Source organism: Geotrypetes seraphini, chromosome 4 (assembly GCF_902459505.1).
Source record: "Geotrypetes seraphini chromosome 4, aGeoSer1.1, whole genome shotgun sequence".
NCBI lineage: Eukaryota > Metazoa > Chordata > Amphibia > Gymnophiona > Dermophiidae > Geotrypetes > Geotrypetes seraphini.
This window is the reverse complement of record NC_047087.1, coordinates 248,536,853-248,562,629: the sequence shown is the minus strand read 5'-3', so window position 1 is coordinate 248,562,629 and position 25,777 is coordinate 248,536,853. Positions and strand designations below refer to the sequence as shown.

General features: G+C 42.4%; 1 protein-coding gene across 1 annotated transcript in view; it reads right to left on the bottom strand.

The window, feature by feature from the left end:
• Positions 1-3,948: 3,948 nt before the first annotated feature.
• Positions 3,949-25,777, bottom strand: part of DNTTIP2 (deoxynucleotidyltransferase terminal interacting protein 2) — a 79,995-nt gene continuing 58,166 nt past the window's right edge. The window contains exons 5-7 of the mRNA XM_033941541.1: positions 25,476-25,640; positions 19,124-19,233; positions 3,949-4,494 (exon numbers count right to left, since the gene is read on the bottom strand). Coding sequence (XP_033797432.1) covers positions 4,377-4,494; positions 19,124-19,233; positions 25,476-25,640 — 393 coding nt within the window. The 3' untranslated portion in view covers positions 3,949-4,376. The remainder of the gene's footprint in view (positions 4,495-19,123; positions 19,234-25,475; positions 25,641-25,777) is intronic.

Below are 25,777 nucleotides of genomic sequence, written 5' to 3'. Positions count from 1 at the left end.
TAGAAAACTCCAGGAAGGGAGGCCTACAAGAGAGAGCCTGCAGCTCAGAAATGCATCTCGCAGAAGTAATGGCCACCAGGAAGATCACCTTGAGAGTGATCCTTCAACGAGCATGAACCCAGGGGTTCAAAGGGAGGGCGCATGAGCACGGACAGGACCACATTAAGATCCCAAGCCAGAACCGAAGGCCAAAGCAATTTGGCCGCCCTCAAAAAAGTGAACCACATCCGGAATAAATGTCAAGCACCTATCCTGCACCAACCCGTGAAAAGTGGACAAAGATGCAAGTTGAACCCAGAGAGATGACCAGGCCAGGCCAAACTACAAGAACTCAAAGATGTGAGGCAAAGAGGCAAGAAAGGAAACTACTCCATGCGAAGCACATCACTCCTAAAAAATACACCAAACACACACATAAGCCCGAGAAGTGGAAAGCCTCTGGGACCCCAAGAGAGTGGAAATCACTATCGGAATAGCCTTTCTTACCTAGGCGTTTCCGTTCAAGAGCCAAGCCGTAAGACAAAAGGGACCCGAATAGAACATTTGAACAGGGCCCTAAGTCAGAAGGTTAGGCGAGGATCTGCCACAAAATGATGAACCAGATCCACGTACCACGGGCACCTGGGCCAGTACAGGGCCAGTACAGGGCCACCAGGATCACGCAGCTGGGGTGCTGAGCAATGCAAAGAACTCTGCCAACCATTGGCCAAGGAGGAAACACATACAGGAGGCCCGCCGGCAGCCAAGGCTGTACCAGAGCATCCAGCCCTTCGGCCTGAACATCCCTGCACCAACAGAAGAACCAGGGCGCTTTGGCGTTGACCCTCATGGCAATTCTCTCTGAAAGGGTCCCCCGCTCAGTCCGGCACCAAATGGACAAGAAGGCCACTGAACAACTTCCAACAGCCCTACACTAACTAAGGAAAGACTGGAAACAGCTTACTACACCTGCTTGGAGACTGAGAACAGACTGGTTATATTAGGGGGAAGCACAGCTGTATTACAGCCAAAAGGTTTTGTTTCAGTCTCCATCTGCTGGTCATGGTGAGCTATTACCCATCAGTGAAATGTACCAGTCTGGAGAGGTGCTAAAGAAATGTATTCATAATGCTCTTTGATTGAGAAGCCCTTCCTTGGCAGGGGGAGGGAGAGAAGAAGGTTGTCTTGTCATTCCTTTTCCTTCCAGAACTAGTGATGGTATCATGATAACCCTTTGTTGCCTACAATTCAGGGATTTTTCCTCTATTTTGATAGTCCTTCTCATCATTCCTGATCTGGTCCTTACCAACATTTCTGAGCCTGTAGCTTGAGTTCTAAATCAATCCTGCCAGGTGTCACCACAATTGAATGACCATGACTACTTCATTTTCCCAAGGACTGTGAACACTCATATCTGTAAATTGTTTTATGGGTTCTATATATGCACACCATCTTGATTGGAGTCACCTAAGGTTCCATTTCTATAAATATCATCTAAAGCATAGTTGCCGAGGAACTTGGTGTATAACACATGGCAATCATGTTAAGCACTGTTTATAGAATTGCACCTAGTGGTGCTTAAATTGGACCTAAGCACAAGTATGTTTCAAATCCTTAGATACCCCCTATTTTCTTAGTCTAAATACCAGCACTTAAGTCCAATTTAAGCACTTACATGGAAAACACACTCCTGACCTGCACATAACTACACCCACTTTCTGGTAGTCATCTTGGACTAGATGCCTACCACTTTTAATTTAAGCAAATTGGTGAGCTAATTAAACTTATAGGTGCCAATTCTGAATAAACTAACCCCCCTTTTTATAAAACCAAACAGGTTTTTAGCTCCATCCAACACGCTGAATGCTTTGCGCTGCTCTGATACTCATAGGAACTCTATGACTGTCGCTGATCTAGGCAACTAACTTTAGGCGTCTTTTACAGAATCTGTGCCATAATGCTTTTAAGTAAACAAACTGTCTTGTCCATAATAAGATGGAGCAACAGTAGGATATGAATCAGGCTTCCTTGGTTGTCTGGAATGGGTGATAAATGCATTTTTCTCATAAGTAATCAGCAGCAATAAATTAAGTGAGCAAGTTGTATTCAGAAGTGATATGAGAAAACAGATGTGCTCTGACAGTTGTCTGTTAATTAGAAAACAGCCAAAATTGTTATTAACTCTGTAATGGACTTGTCAATTACACCATGACATCTCATTGGCACTGTATTTATTTATTTAGCCACATTTGGCCTCGCTCGTTCCCTGCTATAGCCCAAAGCAACTTACAACATCAGATTAAAAGATACAGATGTGTACTGAGGATTAGAGAGAATTTACTTCAGTGAGATCACTGTGCTTGATGTATGAGGTACTTGCAGCAGAGACTAAGCCATCTAGTCTTCCGGCAGGTGAATGAGTTGGGTAGAGAAACAAGAATACATGTTTGTTTCTCTCTCTTCCCCCTTTGTTTGTTATGCTATTTTTGTCCAGTTATATCATTTTCATACGAGCTAAGTATGTTCTATAAAATCAAAATTTTCAGTACTATGGTCAAAAGGAAGGCACCATTCATACAACCACGCCCACTTCCATGAATCTGAGAAAATGCTCCCTGCGTCATAGAGCCTGGAGCTCTGAAACCCTTCTCATCTTGACTGCAAGATCCCTCAGCGACACATTCTATAAGGGTTCATATGAGGCCTTACAGAGGACCAATAGAATGCACCCTGAGGTTGTGGTTTCAAACTCATGCTGCTCCTTGTGACAAAGGGCAAGTCACTTAATCCTTCCGGAGGCTGTTATAGGGATTCAAGACAAGGTTGGACAAGTTCCTGCTGAACCAGAACGTACGCAGGTAAGGCTAGTCTCAGTTATGGCAATGGTCTTTGACCTAAGGGCCGCTGTGTGACTCAGCAGCGGCAATTCTTATGTTCCCATTGCCCCAGGTACATTAGATAGACTGTGAGCCTACTGGAATAGACAGTGAAAAATGCTTGAGTACCTGAAAAAATTAATGTAACCTGTTCCGAACTCCCTTGGGAGAACGGTATAGAAAATTGAATAAATAAAGTTTCCATGTAGGAAATGGTTGTTGCATGGGAGGATGTAGCCACAACACTCCCTCCAGAAATCTGGCTATGTCAGGATGGGATGCTACAGACACTTTCTCCGCTCGATAGCAAGAGAGGTTTGCTACTTGCACCTTGAGCGAACCAACAACCAAGCCCTTTTCAAGACTGTCCTGAAGAAACGACAGGACTATGGCTTTGGGTGCCGTTGTACAAGCTCTACATTTTGATCACACCAGCACTGAAAGGTCTTCCAGTACTTAGTATAAGCCATGACAATTGCTGGCTTCTTGGACCATAGACGGGTAGCTAAGATCAGCTCTGAATACCCTTTCTGAGTTAAGGCTGCGTGCTCAAGAGCAATGCTATAAAACCAAAGCGTTCTGGATCCTCCAGGGCAATTCATCCCTGTGACAGAAGTGTTGGAAACATGGGGTACTTGAGACAGCTGTCCCGTTGTAGCTGCACTAGATCCGCGTACCATGGCAAACTCAGCACCACTTGAATCATAAACTTGTGATGGGTCAATCTTTCGAATAGCACAGCTTACCATCGGCCATAAGAGCACATACCACAACTCTGCTGTTGTCCAATGCTCGACTAGAGCATCCACACCAGGACACACCAAATAGACACAGACCATGCAAGTCTGCCCAGTATCAGCCTTAATTCTTCAATTTATATCATTTGTTTTCTAATTAGAGATTCTCTTTGTTTATCGCAAGCGTTTTAGAATTCTGTCAGCATTTTCCTTTCTACCACCTTTTGTTTCATGAGTAAATTAGTAAATCAAGGAAAATTTTTGTTGTTTACCTGCAATTACATCACTTTCTTTTCCAGAGATAAATAAAAATAAGATTTGACATCGATATGTGAACATTTCTTAAGAAAGAACTGAATATTTCATGGGGTGTCCTAATTTTTTCACATGACCAGTAGATTTATTTATGCACAGTTGATTGCTGTACAATTCAAAAATACAGCATATCCCAAAATTAAATTAATTTTTGTAGGAAAAACATGCCTTTATATAATATTCTGGAATGCAAAGCCAGTGAATGTGTACAGATATGCTCCTGTACAAGTCCAAGGATGGGGTAGGGAACAGTTGAAGTGCTGCACATTTTGAAAGTGTTTTATATGCAAAAATTTCATCTATGCAATGATATCCAAATCATTCAGGCGCACAATGGATTTATACATGATCATTTAATTCTTCCTTTGCTTCTGAACCATGCACATTATTTTCCATAAAGAGAGGCCTTACAGGAAGAATATAAAATGCTGCAATCCAGGGTAAACAAACCCAATAAGGCATCTTCTCCTTATTGTTCATGCTCACAAAGCCTTATGTGTGAAATTTCTTTTTTTTTGCGATTCATTTTGCCAGCTGCAAGAGCAGCCTTTTCTGTCATGATCTGCTGGTACTTCTTTTTGTTGTATCTAGGGCAAACAAAAAAAGACAAAGAATAAAAGACAGGGCTTATTAAAATGTGCAGAACAATTTGAAATGTAGAAAATGCCTTACAAAAAAAGAAGCCAAGAACAGTTGTGCCAAATGTAAATTAGCCTCAACTGTTCTGAATATCATGTTTTAGCACAAGATAGCAAGAAAATGGGTCACACTTCTCCCTCCGAATCCGCAGTTTCAGTATCCGCGGATTCAGTTAGTTGTGATTTTTTTGGGGGAAAAGAATGCTGCATCCCGGACCTCCCCAGACCTTACCTGGTAGTCTAGCGGGCTTTCGGGGCAGGAGCGATCTTCCTACGCTCCTGCCCTGTGTAGATCACTCATACAAAATGGCTGAGGGGAGTGCCCGTCGTAGTCTCGAGAGACTAGGGGAACTCATGGCAGCCATTTTGTATGAGTGATCTGTACGGGGCAGGAGCTTAGGAAGATCACTCCTGCCCCGAAAGCCCGCTAGACCACTAGGTAAGGTCTGGGATGCCGGGGGGAAGGCGTGAGTGGATCAAAGCCGGCCCAAAAGTTATTTGCAAATTTTCAATATTTGCGGGCTGGCTCTGCCCCTAACCCCTGTGAATATTGAGGGAGAAGTGTATATTTCTTCTACTGCTATAATAGCTCTTCATACATCAAAATACTTCAAACTAGTTAAGCAAACCAAATTGCTTTACTTTTTTGCAAGGCTAGAAAATAAGTTATTGCCACCTATAATACTGTTTCCACAGTTTCTTGTACCTATATAAATTTTTAGCTACAGCTCTTTGGCTCTGGATGCAAATTCTATTCAAAGCTAATAGAATTTGTTTGCTAGTGATAATACAGTGAAATTTGTTCTCACTTGCAACTTCCTTTACTACTACTACTTATAATTTCTACAGGGAAGTACATTAAACATGTGACAATCCCTGCTCGATAGAGCTTACAATCTAATCAAAACAGAAAACCAGGACAAATAGTGATTAGGAAATTTCTCACAGAGGAAATGATAAAACAGACATTGGTAAGAGTTAGGAGTTAAAAGCAGCCTCAAAAAAGTCCTGTTATACCAATTCAGATGAGAATACTGACATTTCAGTAAAATGTCATCAGTATAAGGGGTGGTGTAGCCCTAGAACTTGCCAGTATATTATTGACAATGCATTACCAAAACACTTGTACAACATAAATCAATTTTCAGGCTCTTGTTCCCTCAGGACTGGAAAATTCTTATCCCCTGATAAGTTTGAGAGTTCTCAGTCAGTAGACAAAACTGAGAAAAATATCTCTAGTCATGGTCTTCCCAGGCAGGCCCTGAACTGGTCTAACAGAATTCAAGGAAAAGACATGAGTAAGAATGAACAAATTTCATCTCTTATTCTGTTGCTAGACCAATCCAATCAAGCTGGATATATCAAAACTTCAAGGCCCTGGGTGGGAGGAAGACAAAGATCCCCTAAGCACTGATTCTCTATACCAGTGGTTCCCAACCCTGTCCTGGAGGACCACCAGGCCATTCGGGTTTTCAAGCTAGCCCTAATCAATATGCATGAAGCAGATTTGCATGTCTCTCACTTCCATTATGTGCAAATCTCTCTCATGCATATTCATTAGAACTAGCCTGAAAACCCAATTGGCCTGGTGGTCTTCCAGGACAGAGTTGGGAACCACTGCTCTATACCATCATTCACCTTATCCCTAAATTCAACTTGTGATATCCAAGTCAAGGGAATGGGGGAAAAGGAGATGCCAACCCACCCATTTAATCCCGAAAATCCCAATGAAATATTTCTAATCAACCAAAAATTAGAAAAAATAAAAAATTGGCTTACACACAATAAACTAGCATTAAACATTACAAAAACTAAGGCCTTACTCTTTCCAATGAAGCAGGGATTAAAATTATCGGCTCCTTTCCTAATAGACAATATACCAATTGAGTCAGTATCATCATTAAAATTATTAGGAGTCATCATCGACGACAAATTCTCCTATCATGAGCACATCAGCAATGTAGTAAAATGTTGCTTTTATCGTTTGCGCTTAATCCGCTCTATGTCTAAGTTCCTAGAACCGAAATCATTAAACATTTTAATACATTCCCTAGTCATATCCAAATTAGATTACTGTAATTCACTTCTGTTAAATATCACTCAAAAGGAAAAAAAAACGTTTGCAAATAATCCACAATACTGCAATTAAAATCATCCACAATGGTAAAAAATACGATTACGTAACACCATTTTTAATAGACTCACATTGGCTTCCCATCAATCAACGAATAACCTACAAAATATCACTTCTAACATTTAAAACATTATCCACTAATGAACTACAATTCATAGACCGATTTCTAGTTCCATATAACTCGACTCGTTCCCTACGGTCCACAACACAAGGGCTGCTTATGGTTCCTTCTTTGAAGATTATTGGAACCAGACGTCATGACATATTTTCAGTTATGGCCCCTCTTACCTGGAATACTCTCCCCTTATATATAAGAGAAGTTAAAGATCTTAATTTATTTAAAACCAACCTAAAAACATTTCTTTTTAAAGCTTCTTTTAATTTTTAAAACATTTTTTTTTATCTAGTTTAATTTGATCCTAAAAATATTTCTTTTTAAAGTTTCTTTTACTTTTTATAATAATTCTTTTTAACCCCAATCCTAATGTTTTTCCCTTTACTTGGTTTTTGTTTTCTTTTCTCCTGAAAAATAGCAATTTTGTAACTTTTGCCCACCTTTGTTCCTCCCTTATGTACCTAAGTTCATCTGTATTGTCAGTTAGTGATTTCTTACCCCCCTTTTTAAGGTTGTATAATATACTTTTAATTGTTACTCGCTTAGTATGTAATAAGCGATTTATCAAATTTAATAAAACTTAAACCTTAAACTTAATCATGTTAGTATCGGACCAGACCCTCATGTTACAATGCCCTGGGCCTAGAATAAGGCAAAACCAATGAACTCTTCATCTAAATCCATAAAGAGAGGGCCCCTGGCTTCACTAGGTCCCCAGGACATTGAATATCAGCTCTGCTCCTACATTGCCTGCCAAGAAGAAAGAGCACAGAATAAATGGACTACTGATGGAAAGAGAATGAGGTATCTGAATAGTCTCCAAACAAAACCTATTCAAGTCCTAAGGACAAAGTCATTCAGTAAGAGGAGGAACTATCACCTTAAGAAAGGCCAGATGTATCTGAAGTATCATGAATGCTGCTGCCAAGACTAAGACTGGATTTCCACAAAGGGAGATCTGGCTCACAGAAATACTTTTGAATACATGATCAGTTCCTAAGGCTAATCCCAAGAGCCTCTCAAGAAGCAGCTCATGGTGTAAGCATGCTAGTGCACCAAAGTCTGGACAAGAACTAGGATAGCTGGACGGTGGTAGAACAAAATAGACTACCTTGTGAAGAAGCTGGGCTACTACCCCTTGATCCAAGGCGGCAAAAAGCATGATCTATAACTGCTGCATGGTGTCCTTAGAAACCAGACTAAGGATTATCCAGGCTTCCAGCATGAATATAGGCAGGGAACTTGATGCAATGCCACCATGGTTCTCCCAATATATCCAGCCCTCTGGATTCATTTTTTCTTCTTTTGGATGAGCAACTTACCAGTTCTGTAGCTACATGGAGCTGATAAGACAATCACTCTCAGAGATGCCCTATCTGAAATGTAGAAGAGCCACAGATATCAGACATATTTCAGGATTTCAAAAGGCGCTGGCCCAGAACAAGGCTGGTGTCACCCATGTATACCACAACTAGGACCATGAGGTAAGACCATCTCTGACCAAAGCTGACACACATACCAGAAGACCTGAGGACTATTAATTCCCTAAGCCTGTTCCCATGAATAAGGTTGATTTACCTACTGTCAGCTAAGACTGTCTACTCTCAAACTAGAGGCTAGATCACTAGAGAGCTAGATGGCAGACTCAGGCCCTGAGCCTGCTGTGTTTCCAGCAGAAACATTATAACCACAACAGCTGCCCAAGGGCACAATTTTCCTCCCAGACTTTCAGGCTTAACTTTATAGTACAACATAACCATAAATGAGACTTAAACCATTCCCTGACAGAAAGCTACCTCCTCAGACAAAGCAAAAATAACCTTGAGACACAAGGCTAATGGAGGTCACCCTGAAAGGAAACTGAACTGAGAGGCACACAAGTGAGAAAGGCTCAGCACAATATTTAGATCTCTTGTCCTAGAGATTAGATCCTGAAACAAGGACCATTTTCAAGCAAGTATGGAAACAGGTGTTTTAGACATTGTGTGGGAGTAGTGATTTGAGCCCCTGAAAAACAACTTAAAGTATATAAATATGTACTTGACTTGTACTGCATTAAGATTTTTTAGGTGGCAGGAGCTTCCCCATTAAGTTTTCTTTTGTTGGTCTTATTTTGTCTCTTTTCTTCCCCATCCAGTTTCGTCCTCACCTTTTTTCCTTCCATTCTGCCTCTGCCACATATACGAGTATGTTTGCAGGGACTTCAACAATAGATGCCTGTATCATGTTCTGTAAAAGGAGGCTCCAATTTTAATACCCTTGTGTTAAACTTTATTTTTTTTCATTTTTGATGCACTCTAAAATAGTAATGTAATATAAGTTCTGTTACAACTACTCAAGAGACCATATGTTAGGTGATCAATCCATTCCCGCAAACCAGGTTTTGAAGAAGTGTGATACTTACAGTTTCCAGCACCTCCCACATTGCCAATGGAGTATAGTGCCCCCCTTCAGTTTTTTTTCCTTTTGCAAGCATACTGTGTAGAGGTGTTTCTGACCTGCTCTGCTTAAGTTTTTCTTATTTTCAGATTTAAGTTCTTGTTTTTTTTAGGCTTCTGTGCCAAGAGATCCCATATTTGGAGATTCACTGCCTGGGAAAGAAAGAAAGTTCTGCGGAGCAGGACTGCAGCTTGTAGGGCAAACCTTTGGGTCCTGTAGGACCGGCCTGCTGTGTGCTACTTCTGGGCTAAGGGTCTATTCCCTGTGAGCCAGCTCGCCTTCTGATTTTTGTTCAGTGGCTTGAACGCAGGCTATGAACGCTTTAAGTAAAAACCCTTGGGGTATCAGGGTTATGCTTTGAGGTTCCTTGTGAGTGGAGGTGTTGGACAGGGTCGGTCCAACTGACAGCCCAAAGATTTCCAATTCTGGAGTCATTTATAGCTTGGGACACAAATTATTCCCCTCTGCGCCCAAGATTGAAAAGACGCCTGATTCATACAGGGAGAAAAGCTCCCGTTGCCCACCAAGGGTAGGCAAGGTGCAACTTGAGGAGAAATTGGCAACATTTTACATAGTCGTTTCCAAGTCAATCTTATAGCAGGCAAAAAGACATCACTCTGTAGTTGCAGGGACAGTAGGAGGCACATTCCACCTCTGTCGCAGAGAAGTATGTAGTATTACCAAACCAGTCATTAATGTGTCTTATTTGACATACATAATTAAACCTTGGCTACTCAGTAAGCCCGGGTCCCTGTTATGCCCATGGCTGGCCAGGGCATGGCAAGTAGTCACTTTGGCTATTAGGTGTGAATCTTCATGTCTGCTTGCTTTTTAGCTGCAATTCTTGCTTTACATCTGTGCCAGACAATTAGGCAGCCTTACAATTTGCTTTCATGAGAGCAAGTTGTTATCAGCTTGTGTTATATATCTTATGTTGTTTCATGTCTTGCCGAGGAAGGGTTTTCATGTTATAAGGGAGAGTTCGAGCAGCGGTTAATATTCCATCTATGAGAGTTAGGAGATAAGGGAAACACCTGGTGTTACTGCAGAAGCAGCAGTGTCTGTGTGTGTAAGAAATTCAGCACTTTCTGTGCTATAAAAGACTGAGAGTCACAGACTGGACTTTGAATCTTGCTGCAGCTGTGGGAGGGCCATGGACTGTATCCTTTCCCTTGATCGATCAGATTCCCGATCAGTATTGGAAGGGGGCGTGACAGCCATGGTGAAGTATTCTATTTGGTGTATATAGATATTCTCTGTTTATATATCTTGTATATTATCTGATGTCTATCTGCATTATTTGATATTATCTGATGTGTATGCAATAAAGAATCATATTACTCTGAAGCTTTAGTGAAGGTGACTTCTACATACCCTTGCTAGATAAACACATGGCAGAACAGCCTCCATGATCTTTAGGTAACATTAAAGTGGACAGGGTTATTCTAGGGCGTCCACCCTGCCACAAGTATGCTGACAAAGATTTAGTGTGTTAGTTAACATGATTACAAGTCAGCATTAGGGGGAGCATCTGTAACAAATATAAACACTGGGGTACTACCTACATATTATAGAGGTCTATACGCCTTAGCAAAGAAAGAAGATATGTAGGCTATGCCTTCAATTTTTGGATCGTTTTATGCAAAAGAGGTTCTATATTCAACTGATAAAGGTATGCAAGATCCTGAGGTATCTTTACTCCCAGATATACCAGGTGATGAGTTGCTCACTAGAAAGGTAAGAGGCCCTGCCAGTGGTCTTGAACAAAATTCTGTAGCAGGAGAGCTAATGATTTCTGTTTGTTTAACGTTAATCCTGAATAGAGCTGAAATTCATCCAAAATTTCTAGAGCTCTGTGTAAAGAGAATTGTGGATTTGCCAAGGTAAGAAGGAGGTCATCTGCAAAAGCTAGAATTCGTAATTGTGAGGGCCCCCTCCAGCAAACTCACAAGTTCATCTCGCAATAGGGAAACTCGCCATTCGCACCCCATTGACCAGTACAAATGCCTTGGGTTCAGTGTACGATGCTCTAATGAAATTAAAGTACCACCCATCCATCCCCATATAAGTTAATAATTGGAATATTGCCAATTAGCTCTGTCAAAGGCCTTGGTGGCATCAAGACCTACTAAAAGACCAGGCTGTCGCTGAGCTCGAGACATATCAATAAGGAGTGTCTGTGTTTAACAAAGCCTACCTGTTCCATAGTTATTATGGTAGGCAATATATGAGCTAGGTAGTCCACCAAAACACGTGCAAAAACTTTAATGTTTATATTCAATAAAGATATGGACCAGTAAGATTCAATCTCATCACTAGGTTTTGATGGCTTCGGTATTAGAATAATAAGGGCATCACTAGCATATCTAGGAAGTATGCTGCGTGTCTGTGTGTGTTCACAGAACGCTAAGAGGGGGGCCATTAATTGATAGGGACAGGGTTTTATAAAATTCTGGAGAGAACCTATCGGATTCTGGGGCTGTGCAAGATTTTAGTGCCCTGATCACTTTTAGCATTTCCTTGCCCTGAAGAGGGCGATTAAGCAAGGCTTGTTGGGATGCCTGCATCCTCCAAATAGCACTGTTACTTACCGTAACAGGTGTTATCCAGGGACAGGTGACCTCCAAGCTAACTAGAATGGGATGGTGGGAGTGTTGGCCTTTAAGAAAATAAATTTTGCAATAATGACTGGCCGAAGTGCCCATCCCGTCTGGAGAAAGACTCCAGATAATAATGAGAAGTGAAGGTATGAACTGAGAACCAAATGGCAGCTTTACAGATTTCCTACAGGCGTAGATCTGAGGAAAGCTATAGAAACTGCCATAGCTAGGACTTTGTGAGTTGTGACACAACTCTCCAGGCACAGTCCAGTCTGAGCATAGCAGAACAATACACAAGCAGGTACCCAGTTGGAAATTGTTCTCTTGGAAACAGGATGCCCCAACTTATTAGGATCAAATAGATAAAAAGTTGGGGAGATGTTCTATGTGGCTTTGTCCTGTCGATGTAATAGGTCAAAGCACGTTTATAGTCCAGAGTGTGTAATGTCCTTTCAACTGCATGAGAATGAGGCTTAGGGAAAAAAAAAGTGGGAGAACAATCAACTGATTGAGATGAAACTCCACCACAACTTTCGGAAGAAACTTGGGCTGCATGTGTAGAACCACTTTATCATGGTGAAAAACTGTGAAGGGTGGATCTGCTACCAACGCTTGTAATTCACTGACCCTCCTGTCAGAAGTGAGTGAGATAAGAAAAACAACTTTCCAGGTAAGAAACTTGAGATGAGCCATAGCCATTGGTTTAAATGGTGACTTCATCAACCTGGAAAGAACTACATTAAAGTCCCAGACTACAGGAGGAGGCTTGAGAGGTGGTTTCACATTGAAAAGTCCTTTCATGAATCTGGAGACCAAAGGATGAGCAGTAAGAGGTTTTCCCTCAATTGGTATGTGAAAAGCTGTAATAGCACTGAGATGGACTCTAATAGATGTGGATTTGATGTGGATTTGAAGTAGATAATCTAACACCAATTCCACTAACAAGGAAGCTGGATCGTGATGATGAAGGAGACACCAGGAAGAAAACCTAGTCCACTTTTGTTGATAACATTGTTGAGTGGCTGGCTTCCTGGAGGCGTCAATAATATTGCGTACAGGCAGAGAGAAATGTAATTCATATGGATTTAGCCCGAGAGAAACCAAGCTGTCAGGTGTAATAATTGCAGGTTGGGTTGTAGAAGTGATCCTTGATTCTGAGTAAGCAGAGTAGGAAATATTAGTAGAGGAATTGGCACCCTGGTGCTGAGTTGAAGTAGAAGGGAGAACCAATGTTGTCTGGGCCACCGAGGATCAATGAGAATCATGGTCGTTGACTCTCATTTGAGTTTGAACAGAGTCTTTAACAAGAGAGGAGTTAGAAGGAATGCATATAGAAACAGGCTCGTCTAATCCAGGAGAAATGTATCGACTTTTAGACAATGAGGAGAGTAAAGGCTGGAGCAAAACAGGGGCAACTTGTAATTGAGATGGGTCGCAAACAAGTCCACCTGAGGTGTGCCCCATTGAACAAAGATGGGATGGAGAGCTGTAGAGCTGAGAAAATGTTGCGAACTGTCGCCCACAGTCAGATTTTCTGAGCTTTCTGACATACCCTTGCTTGTTTATGTAGTACATTGCTACTTGATTATCTGTGTGAAGGAGGACCTGAGGATTCAAGAGGCATTGAAAAGCTTTGAGAGCATAATATATCATTTGGAGCTCGAGTAAATTGATGTGAAATTTGAACTCCCTGGCAGACCAATAACCTTGGATTTGAAGGCCGTCCAGGTGCACCCCCCCAGGCATAAGAAGATGCGTCTGTCGTTATCACCTTTTGGTGAGGAGGCAAGTGAAAAAGATGACCTCTGGATAGATTGGATGAGGTCATCCACCATTGAAGCGACTGCTGAAGAGATGATGTGATAGACAATCTGTCGCTTGAGACCACTGAGAAGCGAGGGTCCACTGAGGAATGCGAAGATGCAGCCTTGCCAGTGGTGTTACATGAACTGTGGAAGCCATATGGCCTAGAACAGGGATGTCAAAGTCCCTCCTTGAGGGCCGCAATCCAGTCGGGTTTTCAGAATTTCCCCAATGAATATGCATTGAAAGCAGTGCATGCACATAGATCTCATGCATATTCACTGGGGAAATCCTGAAAACCCAACTGGATTGCAACCCTCAATGAGGGACTTTGAGATCCCTGGCCTAGAAGAACCATCATGTGTTTCATCGATATGGTGCGAACCTTCAACATCTGTTGACAGAGGATGAGAAGTGTTCAGGCGATCTGGAGGTAGAAACGCTCTCTTGAAAATAGTATTGAGGATAGCCCCAATGAACTGAAGACATTAAGTCGGAATTAAATGAGACTTGGGGAAACTGATTTTGAATCCCAAAGCTTGTAGGAAGGAAATGGTCCGAGACGTTGCTAGAACCACTTCCTGCGATGAGACAGCTTTGATCAACCAGTCGTCTAGGTAAGGAAAGACTTGAAGACCATGGGATCTGAGACAGACGGCCACAACAATCAGGCACTTCATGAAGACTCTGGGAGAAGATGTTAGGCCAAAAGGAAGGACCTCGTATTGATAGCGACGTCCATTCACTTGAAAACAAAGGTATTTGCGGTAAGCCTAGTGAATTGGTATATGCATGTAGGCTTCTTTGAGATCCAGAAAGCATAGCCAGTCGTTCTGATCCAGAAGTGGATAAAGAAAGGCAAGGGAGAACATCCAAAATTTTCCTTTGACTAGAAATTTGTTGAGATCTCTGAGATCCAGAATGGGTCATATACATCCCGTCTTCTTCGGAATTAAAAAATATCAGGAGTAGAATCCCTGATTCTGCTGAGATAGAGGAACTTCTTCGATGGCATTCAGAAGGATGGATTGAATCTCCTGAATGAGAAGAGAAGACTGTGCATGGTCTGAAATAGACTCTCTTGGAGGATGATCCGGAAGTAGAGGATGACCCGGAAGGGGTCAACAGAGAAATAAGCAGAGAGGGACAACGATGCTAGATCTAGTGTAAGGGAGATAAAAATAAAGAGAGGTGGAATGAATCATGTAAAAAAGAGAGAGGGGGCACAGGCTGGAAGGAAAGGGGAGAGGGGCATAGAAAGAAGACAGATACCATATGGAAGGGGGAGAGGGCAGACAGTGGATGGAAGGGGCAGATGCTGGATTGAAGAGACAGAGAGGGCAGACACTGGAAGGAAGAGAGTGAAAAGAAAATGAAAGCAGAAACCAGAGACGACAAAAGGTAGAAAAAAATAATTTATTTCTATTTTGTGATTAGAATATTTCAGATTTGAAATATATATCCTGCTGGAGCTGGTGTTAGACATAACTGGGGACTGCAAAGCCCAGGCAGTGCTTATTTAGCTTCCAGCTGGCTAAGGGCTCTCTCTGACCAGGGGGCAATTGCCCTAGTTGCACTCCCCTAACACTACTCCTGTCATGTGTGACTGCGGTATTTTGTTAGCATGATATTTATGTGTAGCATTCTGTAATAATTTGGCTTATTCAGTTTTCTTGATAGTAGAGGGGATATATGTGAAGGAGAGGGCAGACAGGGGTTTTGTTGATCCTTGCTCTGTATTTGTATTTATAAAATGACAATTGTACAGAATATTGTTTCTTTTTATACTTTAATAAAATACATTCAATATAAAATCATTAGTAAGGCTTGTGCGGATGGGATCAGATGATTTGCGGGGACCGAGCTTGCGGAGACAGGGCGGAAACAGGATTTTTAAATTTCAGTCCTAGTAGTTTGCCGGTCCACAAAATAATTATTTTATTCCGACGGTCCATAGGTGTAAAAAGGTTAAAGAACACTGGTCTACAGCCTCCAATAACTGCTTACTATGCTTGGAGTCTGCCTCCAGTGGAATAGAAAGGTCCTTAGACATTTGCCACAGAAATCTGGAAAAAGTGGACCTCTCAGAAAAGGCAGCAGGTCCTTGAGAAGAATGCCGAGGTTAATCTGAACTAGCAGAATCCTCATCATCAGAAGAGAGTGGTTCCTGCTCAGAGTCTCCCAATAAATCCGAGTCCAGAATGGAATATGAACAGTGCCGAAGACTCGGTGTTGAAGGCTCAAGGTGTTTCATCTTACGAGAGGCCTTCTGGGACCGCACCAGAGTCACCTCTCTAGATGTTTGTGTCGAGGACTACTGGTACCGTGGAGACAGGTCTGCACATACCAGTGTCGATGGTCTCAGCACAGGAGCATTAGTTAGCGGTGTGGTCATGGTCATGAATTGTTCAGACTGGACTGGCACAGGGAAAGTTGGTGTCAACATGCGCATAAGCTGTGAAAATTGTCAATTTTTTTCTTTAGGGAGAGCACCGGTACCATTTGCTTTTTAGCCGGTACCACTGTTGTCGCACTCCGGTCTGGCGATGAGGAGGCCGATGTCGAGGCATTCACCGAGATCGGCACTGGGCGCTTACGGGACTTCTTGGAGGTTGGCATGACTTGACTCAATGCTACTTTGACCCGAGTCCCAGAAGGAGTAGGGGAAGGCTTCTTAGCCGGTTTACTCACTGGTTGGTGCGACACCGGAGGTGTCTCTATCGGTGTCCATATGATCGGTGTTGTCTTGGTCGACGCCGCTGGTGTCGGTAGCGATGTCTGCTCTCCTTCCATGGCGACACCGAGCAGTCGTTGCTGTTGTAGAAGGTGGTTTTTCAAAATTCTTTTCTGCAGCGAAGAACAACGCATATAGGTCTTGGGATGGTGCTCTGGTCCCAAACACTGGAAACACCAGCGATGTGGGTCAGTCACAGAGATGGGCCGAGCACAGCAACTGCACTTCTTGAATCCCGTCGGCAGGCGTGACATCGAAGGAACACCGCCTCAGCCAAATTGAAATCGGTGGTCAAGGCGGACGAACAGGCCCCACCGGGCCAAAAACACATGAGGGAGAAAAAAAGAAAGATTTTTTTTTTTTGAAGGCAAGTTAAATAAAAGACAAAAAGAAACACGAAAATGACTAAAAAGTAACAAGTGAAAAGGCAAAAATGTTTTCAACAGCTGTTGAAATGTATCTTCTTAGCTCCGCGGAAACTAAGAAACTAAGGGACCATGCACCCACGTCACGCGGGAAGGCACTCGCTCATGCGCGGTGCAGGTTATTACAAACTTTCCAAAGACTTAAAGTGGCGATGCACTTTTGAAGTGGTCCATGCCGGGGCTCCGTTGGCGACATCATTCATGTGTGAAAATATGCTGACTGCTTGTCCTGGGATAAAGTCATTTTCATCAGGGCCGGGACTCGCATAAAAAGTCTCAAAATAGCGATAGAAACAATCTGAAATTGTCATGGTGTGTGTCAAAATTGTACCCTGGGTGCCTCTTAAGTTAGAAATATATCTCGACTCCTGCCAGTTCTTAGTAATGGCAGCCAATAATTTCCCTGTTTTATTCCTATACTAGCAGATTGCCTGGATATGTATTTATCCCGGTTATTTACCCCAGTTTCTGAAACTCTAGATGTAGCAGTTCTCTCTCTTATCCCAGGTATGTATTTATCCCAGTTGTTTACCCCAGTCTCTGACGCTCTAGATGTAGCAGCTTCCTTGTGCAGCGTCGCAAGTCTTGTATTCCTGTCCATATTTTAGCCTTTGATTGCCAATTGCCTTACATTTTCTTGGAGGCATTGTTACATCATTGTTCCTTGGAGGCATTTTCCCAGATAGCAAGTCATATGTATACCAAATTTTAGCCTTTGATTGCACTTGGTCAATTGCCTTACGTTTCCTTGGAGGCAATGTTACAGAACTGTTATTTGTTATATGTCATCAATAGAAAACTGCTCCTCATAAGCAAAATCATCGTCCCAAAGAGACCCTCGGCCGCTTGGACGAGAGAGGAGACGGGGACGCAACTGGTGCTAAGGGGGGCCAAACTGGAGTGGAGGTGGAGGTGGAGGGGACACCCCCCGCCCCCCACCCCCCGAGGCAGAAGAAGACCCCCGGCTGCCTGAAAATAAGCCTTATACAAGGCAAAGCCAAATCAGAGGGAAAACCCCCTGGCGGCCCAATGGGACTCCCTGCATGAACAGGCTGGCCGCAGCCGCCTCGCATCTGGAGCACTTTTTCCCTTTAAAAGTGCTCATTGCGCAATATGTGACCTAGCTGAAATAGAAGTGCCGGTTAACAATAAAAATGCAATAACAGACAAGGGAAAGATCCCTTCAGACCGGCACTGCCTCAGGATTTTTTTTTTCCTTTCAGAACAAACTTCACTGGCTCTCAAAGCCTTGTCGGTATTGGTGGTAAGGTTTACAGCTAAGGCACCTCTACAAAAATATGATGAGGTGGAGGGATTCAACTCATGACCCGTTGAGTGTGACACCCTCGAGGTCGGGCAGATCCCCATACACACAGTCCTGCACAAGAACGGGGACAAGGAACGCTATACAAATTCCAACAGCCCTAAATAAGGGGAGACTGGCACAGCTCACCTTCACCTGCTGAGAGACTGAGCAAAGACTGGTTTCCTAGAGGGGTTACAGCTATTTAGTACTACAACTAAAGTTTGGTCTCAGCTGCTGGTCAAAGTGAGCTATTACCCATCAATGAAGACTATACCGGTCTGGAGAGGTGATAAAGAAACAGTAGAATATCAGTCTCTAACTAGTGATAATTTCAAAAGCAATTTTTCACATATTTCTTAAACTGGCATATACCTAACGGCAGAACAGGCTGGTGTGTGTGGCAGAGAAGTAAAAAATCAAAAATATAATGCCATTATAATCAATCAAGAGTTTTAAAAGTTAAACTTATTGAACATTGGAGTTGATTGCAGCAGCAGGACTGTGATATACTTTAGTGCAATACTGCACAGCAGGTCATTCTTTTGAAAAGTTATTGTTTGTGGTTTTGGAATAAATATTTTTATCAGCATTGGGTGGTAATCCTGATAGGTTATTACAAAAAGAATGCTGAAGGATTTACTTTCTTTCTAGAGAAGAAAGCCAGGCTTTGCCAAAAATGTAGATGAACTATTTAAAATATTCACAAAAGGTAGAATGATCAATTACAGCAGTATATAAACAGTACACAACATATTTCGGTTCTAGTAGATGCCAGACTGTTCTAATGCCTGAAGAGAAGAAATGCATTTTGATCAAGATTATCTGACACTGCATCTATATCAACTATATATCAACCTGCCTTCTCTGTAGTTCTCATCAGCAAGGTGGAATCATAACTACTGACATTTGAAAACTTTTAAAATTTGGAAATAAAAGTGTTCCCAGATCCCAAAGACATATGATTATTATGCACATTATTACTGATGTTAGACAGCAAAATCCAAACATTCATTTCCACATACCTTCTAAACTCTGAATCTGCAAGTAATTCCTCCACAATTGTCCTCTTCCTTTGCTTCTTAGGGATTCGAGAATGATAGAAATCTACTGGGTTATCCACCACAGTTCCAACCTAGGGATATCATTATAAATGAGTTTATTATTATTATTATTAAAAGATATATAAACCTACCAGTTAATAAAAATGATCAAAAACATATACAATTTAAAACCCTTTTTTTCCCACCTCCCTCTCCTATACATACAAAACATAAACCCACAATGCCTACCCCTTATCCTCAAATACATTTCCACCCTTATTGCCAATGTAAACAAACAAAAAACACCCCCAACCAAACAAAAAACAATAACACGTCCCCATTACCTATTCACTTCCATCCTTGAAATAGAGCAGTGTTCTTTTCAAGGTTTATTTGATATTCTGCTCAAGGGCAAACCATCCAAGTGGCATACAATTAGCAAGGTGAAAATAACAAAATATCACCTGCATAAGATGTTAGAAATAATATAAGATAAAGAGAAAAAGGGATAGCCAGTCTGCTGCTAAATCCACAGCATGCTGCACTCCAGTGCAGATAAACCAGAGGACTAAGGAGGCAAGAGGGGCTAGCTACTATATGTCATATGAAAAAAATAGGTCTTCAGCAAAGCTTTAAACTTATTAATAAAGAATGACAGGGGGACAAATTTTTCCCCGTCCCTGCAAGTTCTGTCTTCATCTGCAAAAGCCTCAAACACTTTAAAATCATAGATGTTCAAGGCTTGTGGGGTTAAGGCAAAGTTTAAAGGAATGGGGCAGGGAGAGCGACAAAACTCACAGGGACAGGATGGGGAAATTGAGTTCCTGTGAGGAGGGGGACAAATTTGTCCCAGCGTCATTCTCTACTTCTTAAGTGAGGGTTCCAGCCTCAAGTCATGTGGGAGTTTGTTCCAGAGTTGGGCCCAGCTACTGTAGACATAGAGTCCCTAAATTTGTTAAAAGTAAATGTCACGAAAAGAGGAGACTTATAAGAGGTGTTGTTGTGAAGAGCGAAGAGGGCGAGATGTGGTATACAGAATCAGGAACTGGAGACAGAAAGAGAGGAATCCCAGCAGATTTTACATCTACCATTCAGAGATACAAAAATGGCTTACGATTTATTATATTGGTAACAACCAGGTTTTTGCTGCCTTCCTAAACTTCCCATATTGCTCTAATGTGGCAATTTGGAGGTAGTTTATTTCAAAACAAAGGAGCCATTACTGAAAAAGGTCTACCTTTTAAAACTTAGCAGCATTCTCATACACCCTAATTCTATAAATTGTGCTCAAAATAAACAAGTGAATAAACGTGAGCAGGTTGATGTAGTGTATCTAGATTTTCAGAAAGCTTTTGATAAAGTTTCTCATGAACAAATCCAGGTCACTAGTACCTGGCAAAAACCCAAAAAAATTGTTCCCGTCTCCGCCGCATCCCCACGAGCTCTGTCCCTATCCCCGCAAATCATCTGATCCTATCCACACAAGCCTTGAATAGTTTTATACTGAACTTATTTTATTAACGTATAAAAAGAAACAATATTCTATACAATTGTCATTTTATAAATCAAAGTTCTGGCTGTCGAACTAGAGAAAGAGATCTTCAGCTGGCAGGGCTTTGTTTATAAATGTTTATCAACACAACTAATCTACTTTATCCTAAAGAAAAGAAATATAATTTTTTTTCCACTTTTGTTGTCTGGTTTCTGCTTTCCTCATCTTCTCCTCATTCAATTCCTTCCATCCACTGTTTGCCTTCCCTCTGCCTCTTCCATATGCTTTGTTAATGTGCCTCACCCTTCCATCAATTCCTCCTCCACTCCCCATTGGTCTGGCACCCATCTTCTTCCCTCCGCTCCCCTCATAGTCTGGCATCTCTGTCTTCTTCCCTTCTATCTTTCTTCCCTCCCCCAAGTAGTTTTTAGCATCTCTCTCCTCCTTTCCTCCCCACAGATCTGGTATCTGTCTCCCCAATCCAGCATGTGCCTTTTTTTTTCTTTATCCCCCTCCTTCCATCCAGTCCCCTTCAGTGTCTTTTCCCCCCAGTTTCCTGCAGCGTCTTCTCCCCACTCTCTCTTCCCCATTTCCCTTCAGCGACTGTTACTCTCACCCCCTCTCTCTCGACTTCCCTTCAGCACCCTTTGCGCAGTCCAGCAATCCCCTCTCTTCCTCCCTCCCGCTCACTGCGCATCTCCTTCCCTCCCTTCTCTGGTGATTTTTCTCTCAACAAGCAGTCAAAGCCTTGAAGTAATGTGCGGCTGCCGGAAACTTCTCCAATGCAACTTCCTGTTTCAGGTTGCGTCAGAGGAGAACTTTCTGGTAGCTGCACGCAACTTCAAGGCTCTGGCTGCTTGTTGAGAGAAAAATAAAAAATAGCCAGGGAAGGGAGGGAGATGCCCAGACCGCGATTAGGAGAAAGGAGGGAGGGGGCTGCTGGATCGTGCGATTGGAGATTTTGCGCGGGTTCCCTCAATTAACTGCGGGGACAAGGCCATTCACCACTCCACGGGGCGGTGAATGGCCTTGTTCCCGTACCTGTGGCATCCAGGTTTTTTTATCCCCATTTCGGCGGCTACTGATCCAGGGCATGCAGTGGCTTCCCCCATGTCTTTCTCAACAACAGACTATGGACTTTTCCTAAAGGAAATTGTCCAAACCTTCATTAAAACAAGCCATGCTATCTCTTCTTACCACAACCTCTGGCAATGCGTTCCAGAGCTTAACCATTCTCTTGAGTGAAAAAAAATTTCCTCCTATTGGTTTTAAAAGTTTTTGCCTTTAACTTCGAGTGTTCCCTAGTCTTTGTAATTTTTGACAGAGTGAAAAAATCGATCCACTTGTACCTATTTTACTCCACTCAGGATTTTGTAGACTTCAATTAGATCTCCCCTCAGCTGTCTCTTTCCCAAGCTGAAGAGCCCTAACCTTTTTAGTCTTTCCTCATATGAGAAGAGTTCCATCCTCTTTATCATCATGGTCACTCTTCTTTGAACTTTTCTAGTGCCACTACATCTTTCCTGAGATAAGGAGACCAGAATTGAACACAATTCTCCAGGTGACTTTGCAACTTGAAGCGATGCAGAGACATTATGTTTAGACCATCTTTATTCAGTTCCAAAATAAACAGTGACAATCAAACATTGGTCGGCAATATTTAAAAAAGCATCATGACCAAACAGTATAAGTAACAAGCTGTGAAAGGAACTGTGTCAAGTACTAAGAAAGAAGCCCCCCCTTCTCCCCCCCCGGTCAGGTGGTTAAAAAAATGTAAATGACATCAAAATCTAACTGAAAACTAATTTAAGTCATTGATTCGATAGTTGACTACGAGCCACCTGTGTTAGTGTAGTCCTAAAAGGTTCCCATATGGTGGTCAACTGCTGTCCCATTTTGGAGTCCATATCCTTTATCGTTCTGCATTCCATCGAAGCTTGCATAATCATCAGAGAACGCCACTATGGTAGGGTAGGCACAATTGTCTCAAGACAGCATTGGAATATACATTTTCCCCCCAGAAAAATTGCATGATGAACAAAATCTTGTAAACCCCTAGTTCTCTAAGATCCAAAACGGCAAAAAACTGTCCTGGAGGTGCTGCTGCAAAGACCAAACACATGGTCTCCATTCAAAATCATGGCATCTTGAGAGCCGCAGTCACATGCTGAAGATCCAGAAAAGACTTCCACTTGTCAGAGCATTTCTTTGGCATGAGAAAGTATATGGTGTATCTGCCTGAGCCCAACAATACTGGGTCCATAGATTGAAATTCCAGCAAGCGCTGAACAGTGGTTGGAATCCTGAACGCTCTGATCTGAGCAGAGCCCATTACCAATCTGTCAGAGGTCGAGCAAATTCCAGTTTCTAACCTGACCAAATAAACTCCAAGACCCACTGGTTGGGCGTAACGCGCATCCAGGCAGGAAGAAATGTTTTGAGATGACCTCCAATCCACAGCAGGGCATCCATTGACCTATCAGGCCGAGTCATAGGGCGATGGTCCAGTCTAGAATCCATGAAGTCATGCACACCTTTGCCAAACAATCACAGTTCCTGAAAAGGCAGCCCAGCCAAAGGAGCTTTGAAAGTGGAAACAGCAGCCCATTGCGGGCAGAGATGGATTACTCTGGCACTTGACTCAAACCAAACTTGCATAAGTAGGGCATGCAATGCATCCGGCATAAAAACAGTGCACACCAAAACAAAACTGAAAAGAGAGATCCACTGCCTCACTTTCCAGAGTGCGCTTTTGAGCATAACATGCGTGAGTGACACAGATGTTGCCTAAGCAGCTTTAATGCCTAAGGCAACTGCATTACCTACCTTGAGGGGGAAGGTGCATTTTATCACATGCTCTACCAAAAATCCACCCTGGGCTGAACCAAAGTTGCTGCTGACACCTCGTCATAAAATCCCAGCATGGTATAGCTCTTGCAAAATTCAGAACACTTTCAGGAGAATTAAACTGCTCCAAGACCAGAAGACACATATCAGCGTACCAGAGGAAGGTAGCAAGTATACATCACAAAACCAGGAGAAAGGAGTGGCCAGAGCTGGCTGAGAGACAAAAAAGACGTCCTGTAAAGTTTCAGAAAGAAGGTCTGACAAAACAACTAATTCAAATAGGCACAGGCTCATGATAGTATTTCCAGGCTCCCAAAACCTCAGAAGGATCAACAAATCCAGCACACAGACCCTGATCTCCCACCCTGGGAAACGCTGCCCCTGTAAATAAGGGGTCAGCAAGCAAATCATCTGCACCCAGATTAGGGTCAGGCAGCGCAAGCATCACAGCAGGGTGAGTCTAGAACATGTCCAAAGGAGTAATGCCATTGAGAGATGCCGTGTAGGCAGATTGGACTGCGCAGGGGGAAAACACAGTGGTCAGAAATCCTGAGCGCAAAAATTTCAAAAATGTTGAAAAGGTGTCCGGCTCCTGGGGCATAGGTCACATTAAGGTGGCAAAACTGTGCTTTTCTGAGGCTGCGCAGGGTCCACAGCCTGGTGGATGGCATTATCAGCTGTGCTGAGCCCTAAAAACTATGAAGGCTGCCCCACTGGTTAGCTGAGTGTTTGGTCACCTGCTTCAGCAGGGAAGGGTCTAAGATGGACGCTGCAGACCCCCACCAGCTGCGCCATGCGACACCTGGTGAAAAAAACACTCTAAAAGTGCTAAAGATAGGCAATCTTGGCAAGAATCCACAAGAGGAGAACCCAAGGACGACATCCCAGCAATCCATTCCAAGCAGTTTTTGCAGATTTGAAGAAGCAAGTAGCTTTAGAAATTAAAAATCGCTAAAATCCAAGATGGCCACCATCACAAAATTTAAGCCAAAATTGCAATATTTTTCACATTTCCCAAACATTAAAAACAGTGATTTTAGGATTTTTCAGGAGGGGGAAAATAAGGGAATATTCAGAAACACTCAAAATCCCACTTTTCACATCTCCCCCGATGTCACTCACAGACTGTCATATCGGTTAGAAATGCTGCTAGCCTGCATTCATAGTAGCTGGATGAGAATAATCACTTCCACAAAGCCGGGAATGTTCCTACAAAGCTGATCTTCAAGTTGCCAACTCAGACTCCAATGTCCGACTATACCTCCACCACTGCGGACCATTGGATGCGCACCGTAACAGGCGGAGGTACTATGATGCAGCCGGTACCCTGCGAGACACCGCTGAGCCTCTTAAGGGCACCTAACAACCTGCGTTCGACCCCTGATTAAACAGTAGGTGAGCCACTTAAGGGCCGGCCCCGAGTTCCAGATAAAACTATGCAGGCTGGCCAATAGGTACCTAAAAAGGGATTGGCCAGTCAGCTACAGACCAAAGTCTGTGAATTCTCAAGCAGGCAGAGCTTTAAAAATCACTCCAAGCACTAAATTACCCTAAAAGGGGATGAAATTACATCAAATTAAAACAATAAAATGGGGAGAGCAGAACACACACAACTGCATCCATGCTTTGCAGAAGGAAAAAACAAACAAACTGTAGAGTGTGCTAAACTGATCAGTGAAATACTATAGAGGCAGAGTGAAAAATCCGGAGTGGATTCCTTCTGCAACCATGCGACTAAAGGGAAATAGCCCTGTCTAAGTTATGTGCCTAGATTGGCTAAGTGCACTGATCTAGGCACCTAATTTTTTGTGCCATTTATAGAATCTAGGCCTATATGTATAAAAATACAGTATTTCAAAATAGATACATAAAGTAAATTCAACTATTTCAGAACATAAAACTAATGAAATGAATGTAATCCACTAAGGGTTAGGGATTTTAATACATTAACACTAAATAAATACATAAATTTCAAATCAGGAAGAGGCATCTTACTTGAAAGTACTTAGGAAAGCCATCTCTATCATTCTTCTTATAAAACCGCTTAGGATCCATGGCAGATCTCATTTTTAGAGCCTTCAGGTCATTCTTTAGTTCTTCTGTCATTTCAGGGGCTTTCATTCCAAACCACCCGTCACCTGTTGTTTTGGCTCGCTCTTCCTAAAGAAAAAAAATAATAATAAATAAGACACAATATATAAAATCACATTTGATAAATCTGCTTTAAATGTATTTCTCCCATAAACAAAAGGATATGAAACTATAAGGGATTTCAGATTTAGCAAAATTATTTGAGA